This window comes from Frieseomelitta varia, unplaced genomic scaffold (assembly GCF_011392965.1).
Source record: "Frieseomelitta varia isolate USP_RPSP 00005682 unplaced genomic scaffold, Fvar_1.2 scaffold_921, whole genome shotgun sequence".
NCBI lineage: Eukaryota > Metazoa > Arthropoda > Insecta > Hymenoptera > Apidae > Frieseomelitta > Frieseomelitta varia.
Window position 1 is genome coordinate 4,477 of NW_025110725.1, and position 13,705 is coordinate 18,181.

Below are 13,705 nucleotides of genomic sequence, written 5' to 3' on the forward strand. Positions count from 1 at the left end.
GATATGTTACAATGTTAAATGTAATAATTTATTAATTTTTTATCGGCTGAAACTAAATTTAAATTTTGCACGACGTTAATTTTTAAGTTATAACTGCATTTATGTATGTCGTACGTTTAAATGGATATTGTAGTCGAATGGTCGAATATATGTTAAATTTTTCATCTCAATTTTCATCGATCTCTGTTTCAAATCGTTATATTCCTTCATTGATAAAGTACCACCACGTTCAATTCGGTAAATAATTGTCGAAACAGATCTGGAAACACTGTGTATATTTTTTGATTTTAATTCTCATCGCTAGTAGTGCTGTGGTGCATAATCTGTCTGAATCGGTACGACAGGACGTGACAGAAAAATGGTAATGAGGTTACGACAATCTCAAAATACATTGTACGCAATGTCACAAACATATGTCATATACCTCGTTTGTGCTTGCAGTTAGCGAGGGAATTTCACGAAAAGATTCCGGAAATCGACCAAACGTACCTTGGTAACAGAGGCGAGAGGTAACGCGATTCGGTTATTTCTGCAATTACGGCGAGAGAGGCAGTTAGACGCGGGCCACTGCATTGACAGCTGCGGGTAAAACTAACGTCCGCGTTTCGTGCGTAATTCACGTGCGTGCACGACATCCACAGTTTTATAATTAAATCAGTTACCGTGAAACAGCAGCGATAACCTAGCTGCCGTCTGAAACACTGGACGTCGCTGTAAATGCAATGTTCACATGAAGCTACTAAAGTTTTTGCTTCGTTACTTCCCGCCAGGTATACCAACCGAGCGACATCAAATTGCCACTTGAAATTAACGCCCTTTTGAAACCACCTTCTGTCTCTTTATCTGTCGTTTTCCAGGTCTCGCCTTGGAGTATACACAAGGTGGAGATGTCAAAACGAAGATGATCGATCTTCTCGATCTGTCTGCTGAGTAATTTACTCTTTTAATATATTTTCTTTCTTTTTTTTTTTGCTTCGTGCAAATTTTAGAAGTTTCCTCTTGCTTCTATATCTCTGTTGTCAGATTTGAATCGTCCTTTATCTGATAGTAGTAGCAGTCTGATTGTGACTATATACGTATATTTTTAAATGGACATTTCGAGAAATTGGGTGTTGAAATGTAGAGCATCTTTTCTTGGTAATTCATCTTTCATTGATACGTGACAATTTTCATAGAAACACATATTGTTACGTTGTATTTTAAAAAGTGGGGTAATATTCTATTAAATATTATAACAGTTTCAACTGGTACGAAGTAGTAATTTCAATTAAAAAGAAAAAGAATTTAAAGATAAAAATGATACTGCTTGAAACACCAAATTATAATACCTTGGTAAAATACTCAATGCTTCATCAACAAAGAAAATATATCAGATTCTGAAAAAAGGAACAAAAATATCAAAATTAACATCTCTTACTGAAGAAAAGTTTGTACAGCAATCCTTTAATTACCTTTAACATAGTATTTCGATATTACTTTTTATTTTATTCATGGGCAATCTGAAAAAAGGAAACAAGCGTTGAATTTCATTTTAAAATCCTTTCATTTGGAACGCAGTGAAGCGTAGAACACAGTCGAGGGAGAAGCATGTTATAATTAAATCTACAGTTCGTCGAATTATTATTAAAAAAAAAAAAAAAAGGAAAGAAGAGAGAGAAAAGGAAAACAGGGAAAAAAAGAAAGAAAGAGGAATAGGTGTATAATTACTTGGCAGGAAGTAAACGAGAGTGTACGTGTCGTTTTGCAGAACGGACATAAGAGCATTAGCGGAGAGCATAAAAGCGGCCGAGCCTGTAATAACCGAAAGTGTAATGGAGCAGTTAGTGGAGACCCTGCAGAAGCTGCAGGCCAAAGTTTGCGATACAAACGCGAAGCGCTACTACAAATACAAAACCTTGCAGACCCATCTTCTGCCCCTTACGAATATCGCGTTCGATAAATTAGGTAAAAGGTACTTCCCGTTGAAAATTGTTCGTGCGCAGTTGAAAATTTAATTACACCATTTATCGACTTTGCCACTCTGCTGCTCTGCTTTTGTAAGATTCTACTTGGAAGTCGATTGGCAAATTTTGAAACTGAAACAGGAAATGATATTTTTGAGAAAACAGAGAGAGAGCAAATATTCCACGTACATATGTATACATTGAAATTTGAATAAGTATAATGTTTTTGCCTTTGATGTCGGCCAATTTTAAGAAGAAATTATATTTTTTAGAAAACAGAGAGAGCAATTATGACATCTACGTGTACATCTGTGCTTTCCAACGTGGAGCCCATAGGGGGACAGTTTGATTTTCTGGGGGGTGAGGGGGGCAATTCGAGAATCAGTTATTAACAGTGAATTTCTTGTATTTCTTTAAATTTGACTTTCTAATTTTTTTTCTTTCATGCATGTCAGGTTCTTTGGAAGCTTGTTTAGACCAAGTTAATAGTCCTTCAGGCTTCCTCCACAAAAGTAAAAAATTCACTTTTTAAATAATAGGAATTATTGTGTCACAGGGGTGGGACTTAGGTTGGGCATGGCCAAAAAAAAAAAAAAGATTGGAAACCACTGATGTACATTTATATTGAAATATAGTAATTTAAATAGACATAAATATGAATAGAAAAATATGAATAGACATAATGTTTTTGTTATTAAAACTGTTAATAAACTTTTTTAGATGCTTGACAGGCAGCTATGACCGAACGTGTAAAGTTTGGGACATTGACAGTGGAACGGAGCTTCTTACTCTCGAAGGCCATAAGAATGTGGTCTACACCGTGTCCTTCAACAACCCAATCTCGTGCGTCTCGTTTGAGCATTACTCTTAACAATTCATCTGTATAGTGTGTCGTCGACCGGAAACCAGGGGGAACGCGAGAATAATCAAGTGTCTCTCGATTAAGAAAAGAAATTCCTTGTCTCTCACAAAGAACTGTGTGCTGAAAAAAAGTTGTATGATGTATAATTTAAAAACAGAAGTCACTGTCAGAGAAGAAATTTAATTACTCTAAAAAAATATTAAAAAAAATTTGTATTGATCATAATTTATTACCCTTGTTTTTAATTAATCCTTGATGTAATGCTTGTTTTTTCAGAGACAAAATAGTAACCGGTTCCTTTGATAAGACCGTTAAGGTCTGGTGTTCTCGAACAGGGCATTGCTTTCTAACTGTGTGGGGACACAACGCTGAAGTAGTTGTTGCTAGATTCTCGCCCAATTGTAACAGAATTGGAACAGGTTCTTTAGACATGACGTCGAAGATATTTGACTTAACAACAGGTATATTCATCACCCTCTGAATTTAGAAATAAAATTTTATCTTTAATCCTTAAAATAAATTGAAATCAGTTAAATTGTAAGAGTCAATGAATTAGAATTGTCGTCTTCCAAGTGTTTGATATTTTTACATAGAACGAGAAAATTAATTCAATTCTATTTCTGTCGTAGGTGAGGAATTAGGAACGTTAAGAGGCCACACGGCAGAAATAATTGCTCTACATTTTAATAATGATGGAAATCAAATGATAACTGGCTCCTTCGACAGTACTGTCAGTATTTGGGATGTGAGGACTTTCAGGTGAGTTCTGAAGAAGAAGAAAACAAATTAAAATGTGACAATTAGAATGTAACAAGAGAGCTATCAGTCATTTTTTCAAGGTAACTTAAAAAAAACTATTCTTTATAGTGAAGTATATACATGTAATAGTATTTTTAATTTTCAAAAAAGAGGTTTTTTTATTCGAATTTTGTTTATTTTCAAAAAATTTGACTAAAAATATCTGTAATATACATATATAATAGATACTCATATTGCCTAATGCAACAAATTCAAGTTAATATTAATGTAATTGATTTCTATTATTTCTGTTGTAATATGCCCATACATGATATTATAAAATTTCAAATTTGTAATGTACATATTTATATGTACATATAAGTATGCATTAATAATTATAAAATTCGTAAATGCATATTTACACGTATATTATAAATAATGTACATTTATATATACATATAAATATACATTCTGGATTATAATTATATATTATAATATATTATATAAATGTTATATATTACAATATTTATAATAATAAAATTTCAAATTTATTCCATATTTATTTATTTACTTACTACTGATTTCTATTATTTCTGTTGTAATATGCCTATATACGATATTATAAAATTTCAAATTTGCCTATATGTAATGTACATATTTATATATACTTATAAATATGCATTATACATTGTAATATTTATAATTATAAAATTTTTAAATGCATATTTACACGTACATTATAAATAATGTACATTTATATATACATATAAATATATATTCTGGATTATAAATATATATTATAATACATTATATAAATGTTGTATATTGTAATATTTATAATAATAGAATTTCAAATTTATTCCATGTTTATTTATTTACTTTCTTCTTCAGCCGCGCAAGCGTGTTAATTGGTCATCGGTCAGAGTTGTCCAACTGCGTCTACAACTTCGACTGTTCGTTGATCGGCTCGTCGTCCATGGACAAAACGGCCAAAGTTTGGGAGACGAGGATGAACTCTTGCCTGGCCACTCTCCGAGGACACGGCGACGAGGTCCTGGACCTGACCTTCGACAACAATGGGAAAAAGTTGGCGTCCGCCAGCAGCGACACCACCGCGCGAGTTTGGGATGTGACCAGCGACTTCCAGCAGTTAGCCTTGATGAAAGGTCATCGAGAAGAGGTCTCGAAAGGTGACTGTGTGCCTGCAATCAAATAATTCGATTCTGTTCTTCAGTTTCTTCAGAAAAAATGCAACTTTAAAAATATTAGATATTCGACTATAATAATCTATTTTATTGATATAAACAACTACTGTGATGTTTTTACTTTAGGATAAGTGTAAAGGATTTTACCAGTAGAATAATTCAGATGCATGTACTGTGTAAATTTTTCTATCTTCTGTCTTTTAAGTTGGAAACAAAATTTACTAGAAACAATAAATAACAATAATAGATAATAGTAATAACAAGAAGAGCAAAGTAATAATAATGAATAAGCAAAGGAATGAAAATAAAGTATGGAGAGTGTTTCTCAATTATTGGAAATTGACGACAAAATTGGCGCAGTCTGTTTCAGTCCAAATGGCCAGCATCTGCTAACGTCGTCCTTGGACAGAACGTCGAAATTATGGTCCTTGGAGAATGGATGCTGCGTACAGACACTGGATGGTCACACAGACGACGTCTTCAGTTGCGCGTTCTCGTACAACGGCGACACTATCATCACGGCGAGCAAAGATAATACTTGCACGATTTGGAGATGACTCGATTGGTTTCAGGTGTGTCCTTAGCTTTTGCTTGTCATCTTGTTCATTGCTTACGTTGTATACTTCTATGCAATTTAAACGAAGATTTGTTTCAAACGAAGCGAAATTGAATGTTCTTTTTTTTAAGATTCCGTTTATCTTCTGTAAATCACTTTCGACTAAAAAGAAAGTGATTGTACACTTTCGCCAGGATATCAAATTACTAGGTGTTGTTAAAGTTTTCTAGAAAATTTGATACAATTAAAATTAATGTTCAAAGAACTGGAATATCCATGAAATAAATTGTAACTTTCGTAATTTAGATCATCGTGGAACTTGACGTCGAAGCAAGGACAGTCAGAAATTATAAAATTGTAAAACTTTTGATAATCGTGAAATGTTAAGATTAATCATCCCACGAATTACACATGTTCATTCAATAATTTGTAAAATATTATCTTTTTCTTTGTCAATTTCGACGTACAAATTGCTAATTGTTAGTTCAGTGAAAGTGAGTTTTCTATGAATAACTTGCACAAAGACGTTTGGCACGAAATGAAAGTATAAGGAGAGCTTAAACTTATTAAATCGATTAATCCAGATATACATCATTATCCAATGTATAGTCTAATCCAGAGACTGGCGGCCAGCGGGCCCTTGCCTCTGCCTCTACTTTTCTCATCGCTGGCGCTACCCCCTCCACTGCGTTCCCCCTCCACATCGATCTCCCCACTACATTGAAATTTCCACGCCCCACTGACGCAGTGGAGGGGATAGCGATCAAGAAAGTGGGGACAAGGGCCGCCAGTTAGCCACCTCTAAGTCTAATCCTTCCACTCGTTGACACAATTACACAAGTACGTATTATCGATCAGCGCTAATGTATTACAAATTTCCATTAGGATTAATTAATAAAGGTTCAGACGTAGTAAGAAGTAATTGAATTAAATTAATTAAATAAAATGAAAAACATACTCAAGTTGAAAAGTATAAATGCACTAGCAGAATGCTCTGCTGAACGTGACAGCGTCAAGCAAGTGTCTTAGTTATTCTTGAGAAGATGGAGAAAGGTAATGGAAACGACGTAACGATCGTTGAAACAGAACTGTAATGTCACGAAATAGAAAACAATTGAAATATAAAATAAAACGTTACGACGATGAATGTGGTTCATATACGCATTGTACTGTATAATATTGTTCTCTTTCAATTCGAAGCGGATGTAATAACAATTGTAAATAAAATATCAAAGCGAAGGTTATTCGGTCGACGCGAGACGTCATGTGCGAATGAATTGTTTGCAATTTGTTGTTTAAATTAATCGAAACGTATGAAACGAAGGTTAATGCAACGCCGTGACGTTGATATTCGTTGGCAGTGTTCTTCAAAACGAAAGACTCAGCGAATTGGCGTTTCATAATGAAACGTGTGCCGGACACATTTAATTAAAAATCGCCTCTGGAATTGTACCGCGGCAATTAAAGCAGCATATCACGTTCGAAAAATTATGCAACTTTACACTCAGCATTACGAGCCGGAGCTCGCAGGAAGACAGTTTAATCTTTTTTGTAATTTGTTATTAACACGACATGAATAATCATGTTCTTCGTTTGTAAACGAATGTTCATGTATACTGTAAATATGAATGTTCATTTATACTATAAGTATAATCGGATCGTGGCCATTGTTTTTACTTTTGTGTTCGTCATTCTCTCGTTGTTCAAATGCGAAATAAGCAGCAGGCAGTGAAATTTTTGTTAAACGCTTAATTCCGTGTCGTTGTTTCGAAAGTGACTTCGAAATCAGCTACAGGAATTATGAAATTGTGTACAGACATAACTACTCGTAAAGAGATCAATTTATTATACATTATACAGGATGGGCCAAAAGTCACTTTCTACTAAAATAAGTCCGTAATATTTCTCAACGTTTGAAAGGAATAATTTTCAAAAGTTCCATTTGAAATTAATAGAATTTAGCTCTCTCTTGTATTTCGATTATTAAAAAAAGAAAAAAACTTTTCACACGCCTTGTACATTCGCGCGTTCAGTTCACGATTGACGCAGGTAGCTGTAAATTTACTGAGATTTGACGAGATCATCGTTGCGCAGAAACGCCGAATGCCTGGAAAGGATCGGCTCGAAAGTGGGAGAGACTGCCACGAAAGTGTCATTCCACGATTGTGTGTACTTACTTATGCGGACAGACCGGCTGCCACTGTCTCAGTTGTTGTTCCTTATCCAACTCGTCAACGAGAATCAACGAGAGTTCGAATCGATGTCAATTGAACGTGCCGAAAACAACGCCGTATCGCTCAGTTTTTTTACAAAATCTCTCAGTCGTTATCATTGAACAAGAAACTGGATAAACTGAAGGGACTGGAACGTCTGTGTTTTCGTTTCGGGTGATGAATTTTCGTTTTTTTTTTTTTTTTTTGCTCGAAGCAAAATGTAAAATGTGAAACAATAGATGTACATTAAAGTCAGTTACAGTGAAGAAGTAATACTTTTCGGGCAAACTATGACCCGATTTGTCGTGGACAGGCGAAACTTCTGTCTTATTGGTGAAAAAGAGTTTGTAGATAATGGTAATCGATTCGCCGTGTGACCCTCGCTCGAAATAACCAGTTTTGTGTGTAAAGAGATAGATACGCGTTTTAGTTACGTGCATGGTTCAAGGTTGAGCAATTTCATGTAAAAGTTTGCCGAAGATTGGAACGAGGAAACTGAGGGAACGAGTGGTAGACAAGTTCGAGGATAGATCACAGTGATTGGCGGACGTGAAGGTAAAGGTTTATCAACACACTGACAGAGCTAGTCACGAAAGCCCGTGCGTGTGCGTCGATTCGTAGAACTATTAAAATGGAAAGTTTCTATCTGTTATTCCAAGGAAGATTTTACAGTACAAAGTTCATTAGATATTAGAATATTTCACTATTGCACTGATGTACCATTTTTAAATTGCCCAATTGTTCGAAAACTGTCCATTTACAGAATTATTAAAATATAAAGTTTCTATTTATTATTCTAAGAGAGATTTTATAGAACAAAATTTATTAGATATTAGAATATTTCACTGATGTACCATTTTTAAATTGTCCAATTGTTCGAAAACTGTCCATTTATAGAATTATTAAAATATAAAGTTTCTATTTATTATTCTAAGAAATATTTTATAGTACAAAATTTATTAGATATTAGAATATTTCACTATTGCACTGATGTACCATTTTTAAATTGCCCAACTGTCCATTATTAATTCGAAGACTGTCCATTTATAGAATTATTAAAATACAAAGTTTCTATTTATTATTCTAAGAAAGATTTTATAGTACAAAGTTCATTAGATATTAGAATATTTCACTATGGCACTGATGTACCATTTTTAAATTGCCCAATTGTTCGAAAACTGTCCATTTATAGAATTATTAAAATATAAAGTTTCTATTTATTATTCTAAGAAAGATTTTATAGTACAAAATTTATTAGATATTAGAATATTTCACTATAGCACTGATGTACCATTTTTAAATTACTCAACTGTCCATTAATAATCAAATTATTAATTATTTAATAATCTAAATTTAGATAAAACGTGTATTACGTATTTCCGATTAAATACATAACGTAACGATAACAAACAATGATTCGTCGTAATTTAGAACAGCCAGTCTGATAAGGGGCCTGATCACGCGTGGAGTCGCCCACGCTCATTAATTAATTAATTCCTTTCATTCAAGTATCATCAAATATTACAATCGGGCTGCCAATTAAACTGCAGGTTAATTGCAGGTTAATTACACGCTCGACTAAAGTGATACAAATCACCGTGATTTCTGAAATACATTTGAAACACCAATCTTGCGTAATCGATAAACAACGATCTTCCCAGGTTAACAAATGTACAGGGTGGGCCAAAAGTTTCTTCCCACCTATTTTTTTTTTTTTTTTTTAATAAAACATAAGAGAGAATTTCCACCAATTTCATTAATTTCCAATTAAATTTAAGTTTGTTAATTTTTAATTTTTCTCGTACTCTGATCTGTAAGAAAAAAGAATTAATTTTTAAAAATTACGAATTTATTTTAGTAGTATGTGACTTTTTCAACAAAACATCAAAACACAAGACAGAACCAATTTCATTAATTTCAAATTAAATTTAAGTTTGTTAATTTTAAATTTTTCTTGTTCTCTGATCTGTAAAAAAAAAAACGAATTAATTTTTAAAAATTACGAATTTATTTTAGTAGGTAGTGACTTTTTCAACAAAACATCAAAACACAAGACAGAACCAATTTCATTAATTTCAAATTAAATTTAAGTTTGTTAATTTTTAATTTTTCTCGTACTCTGATCTGTAAGAAAAAGGAATTAATTTTAAAAAATTACGAATTTATTTTAGTAGGTAGTGACTTTTTCAATAAAACATCAAAACACAAGACAGAACCAATTTCATTAATTTCCAATTAAATTTAAGTTTGTTAATTTTAAATTTTTCCCCGTACTTTGATCTGTAAAGAAAAAAGAAAAAAAATTGATTTTTTAAAATGTTTCAAAATTTTTAATTTATTCTAGTAGGAAGTGATTTTCCGCTCGCTCTGTACATACGTAATAAGAAGTTTGTTTGGTTTGCTATTAAAAGAACTCATTCCACGAGTCGATATGGACGACAAACGATGCTTTAATTCACAATCTCGCTATTCCCACCAGCTGTATATAACGTTTCGAGGCAGACTGATAAAAAGGACAGCCGCGGGAAACCGGTTTTCTAGCCTTGCGCGTTTTCTCTGGAATTATGACACGGGGGGGCAAAGGAAATCTCTTTAGGCTCTCTTCAGTGTGTGCACGGTGTTCCACGGCTTGCAACCTGTTCGAATCGGTTTCAACGGCCTCGCTTTCGTCGATGCCTCTGACCAGCTCTGAACAATCGAAGAATGTTCTGGATCGAAGCGAGTAAAACACTGGGCGAGGCTTTAAGTTGACAATGTTTTATTATTTAGTTCAATTGGAAGAAAATGGAGGAATCGATCCTCGGCCCAAAGTGAATCGATCGTACCGCGAATTTAGAGTGAAAATCCTGACGACGTGCCAAGTTAAATTAGTTGGGGATGTCTGTTCCCGTCCTAGACCTTGAACCGAATAAACTTGAACCATCCAACTGTTGTTGGCTGCGATCGATGCCAGATCGGTATCGATTCGACGAGAGTTTGACGTCTGGATTCTGACGTCTCTGTGCTCCGTGGCTGTTACGCCTCTAATTAGCAATCTCGGCGGAGAGAAAAGGCAGAAGACACGGAACGGACGCGAATTAATTAACGAGCAATTCACGGTGGCGCTCGCGCGACGTGTAATTAAGAGTATCGCCTGTGAAAATTCCACACCGGCCACGCAATTTTGCGAAAATATCGCGCGAGTTTTGTTAGTTCTCTTTCTCTCTCTCTCTCTCTCTCTTTCTCCCCTTGTTCTGCCACTTTGCAATTAACTTTGAGATTGTTAATCAAGCAATTGATAATTACCAAGTTGGTGATAATTTGGAATAAATGTTGCGTTTGATTTGATGCTGTTTGATTTGCGGAAACCATTGTTGATTGCGGGGAACCGAAGAGAAAAATTGCGAGGTAAGGAGTTGCAGTGTTATTTTTGTTTCGTTTGGACTTTATCGATCGGACGATTAATCAATTTAATACCATAGGTAACATTCGTGTATCATTGAGGTCAAAGGAATCAGGTGAAAACGTATTAGATTTGATAGAGAGCTGTCTATATTATATAATTATAGATATAGTATAAATAGAGATATAGTATGTATAGAGATATAGCATAAAAATATTAATTGGATAGAATATCATTTGGAAGATGTAATATAAAAATAATTCAAGTTGGAAAGTTTGTTGTTGTTATTTGATAATAAATTTTTTAATTCAAACTGAAAAGTTTGCCGTTATTTGACAATAAATTTTATAATTCAAATTAGAGAGTTTATTGTTATAAGATGAGTAATTCAAAGTGGAGAGTTTATTGCTGACAATAAATTTTACAATATAATTTTATAATATAAAAGTTTATCGTTATAAGATGAATATTTCAAATTGGAAAGTTTGTTGTTATTTGACAATAAATTTTGTAATTCAAAATTGCAAAGGTTGTTGTTATTTGACAATAAACTTTATAATTCAAATTAGAGAGTTTATTGTTATAAGATGAGTAATTCAAAGTGGAAAGCTTATTGTTGACAATAAATTTTACAATATAATTTTATAATATAAAAGTTTATCTGTATAAGATGAATAATTCAAATTGGTAAGTTTGTTGTTATTTGACAATAAATTTTATAATTCAAATTAGAGAGTTTACTGTTATAAGATGAATAATTCAAAGTAGAAAGTTTATTCTTAACAATAAATTTTACAATATAATTTTATAATATAAAAGTTTATCTGTATAAGATGAATAATTCAAATTGGTAAGTTTGTTGTTATTTGACAATAAATTTTATAATTCAAATTAGAGAATTTACTGTTATAAGATGAATAATTCAAAGTAGAAAGTTTATTGTTAACAATAAATTTTACAATATAATTTTATAATATAAAAGTTTATCTGTATAAGATGAATAATTCAAATTTGTAAGTTTGTTGTTATTTGACAATGAATTTTATAATTCAAATTAGAGAGTTTACTGTTATAAGATGAGTAATTCAAAGTAGAAAGTTTATTCTTAACAATAAATTTTACAATATAATTTTATAATATAAAAGTTTATCTGTATAAGATGAATAATTCAAATTGGTAAGTTTGTTGTTATTTGACAATAAACTTTATAATTCAAGTTAGAGAGTTTACTGTTATAAGATGAGTAATTCAAAGTAGAAAGTTTATTCTTAACAATAAATTTTACAATATAATTTTATAATATAAAAGTTTATCTGTATAAGATGAATAATTCAAATTGGTAAGTTTGTTGTTATTTGACAATGAATTTTATAATTCAAATTAGAGAGTTTACTGTTATAAGATGAGTAATTCAAAGTAGAAAGTTTATTCTTAACAATAAATTTTACAATATAATTTTATAGTATAAAAGTTTATCTGTATAAGATGAATAATTCAAATTGGTAAGTTTGTTGTTATTTGACAATAAACTTTATAATTCAAGTTAGAGAGTTTACTGTTATAAAATGAATAATTCAAAGTAGAAAGTTTACTGTTGACAATAAATTTTATGATATAAAAGTTTATCGTTATAAGATGAATAATTCGAATTGGAAAGTTTATTATTTTTTGCCAAAAAAGAAAAAGAAGAACTGTCGAAATGAAAAATTTCGTCGACAGAGTTAAGTTTCTTGCGTGAGGTGCTTGACCATCGCACGTTTGGTAATCGTAAAAACATCAAAACGACAGGGTGGGGGACTTGCAATGGGTAACGATAAATAAAGTGTCCTGTCAGCAAGGCGGCGTACACGCTGCTTTTGCAACGTCGAATGGTGTTCCACGTTCGTGATAAAGCACGAATTCGCGCGACGCTTCCTTCGGTATAATAAAAAGAAAAAAAAGAAAAAAAGATAGAGAGAGAGAGAGAGAGAGAGAGAGAGAGAGAGAGAGAGGGAGACACAGACTGTCCTGAAACTAGTGGATGGCTTTATGCATTGAGAGACTCGTTTAACGCGCGCGGAGATAAAGCGGCTTCTCGGCAGTGTGATTCATAGGCTGGTGCATTTCTACGGTTGAAATTGTAAAAATAATTGGACTTCGGATAAATAGATAAATAGAGAATTTTGTATTTCTCGTAACATGTACGTAACATATACACTGTATAGTATGTAGATATACAGGATGATTCACGTAACTTGCATACCTGACAAATAACTTTCAAATTATGCGTTTAAATAAAAAATTGCTTAATACAAATGTTGTGTATGGTTTTAGGGGATGCAAAATATGGTGTATCAATTATACTTGCGTTGAGTGTGTGCCGAAATTTTCAAAGTCGTCTTCACTTTTTTTCTAACTGGACCACAATAGATACTTTTTTTCATCATAAATCGAGAGGACATTAAATTCCAAATAAAAAAGTATTAAGCCACATTGGTCCTAAATCTAATAGTTAAAGAGATATTTTAGGATAATTTGTCTCGTTGTATAATACAGTATGACTAACTATGATTACTATAGATTTATATATACTATAGATTTACATATACTATAGATTTATGATATATACTGTAGATATATTACTGATTACTAATATTAGATATACTATTAGTACTTATATGCTACAGGTATGTACCATAGATGCACTATAGATTAATAATATAGTATCTACGACCAACATACTATAGATTTATAATATGCTATCTACGACCAACGTAATATAGATTTGTAATATGGTATCTACGACCAACATATTATAGATTTGTAA

General features: G+C 32.4%; 1 protein-coding gene across 3 annotated transcripts; it reads left to right on the top strand.

Moving 5' to 3' along the window:
- The first annotated feature begins 491 nt into the window (after positions 1–491).
- LOC122537610 (dynein assembly factor with WDR repeat domains 1-like) lies at positions 492–5,508 on the top strand. 3 transcript variants are annotated; one of them, XM_043670907.1, is made up of 8 exons: positions 492–770; positions 858–930; positions 1,748–1,951; positions 2,664–2,786; positions 3,082–3,266; positions 3,435–3,564; positions 4,435–4,733; positions 5,109–5,508. In XM_043670907.1, exons 1-8 carry the CDS (start codon positions 731–733, stop codon positions 5,303–5,305), a joined length of 1,251 nt encoding a protein of 416 aa, XP_043526842.1. In that variant the 5' UTR covers positions 492–730; the 3' UTR covers positions 5,306–5,508. The 3 variants fall into 3 exon arrangements, with proteins under 3 accessions (XP_043526842.1, XP_043526844.1, XP_043526843.1); XM_043670909.1 differs by having other exon boundaries at positions 5,119–5,279; XM_043670908.1 differs by lacking the exon at positions 858–930.
- Positions 5,509–13,705: the final 8,197 nt, after the last annotated feature.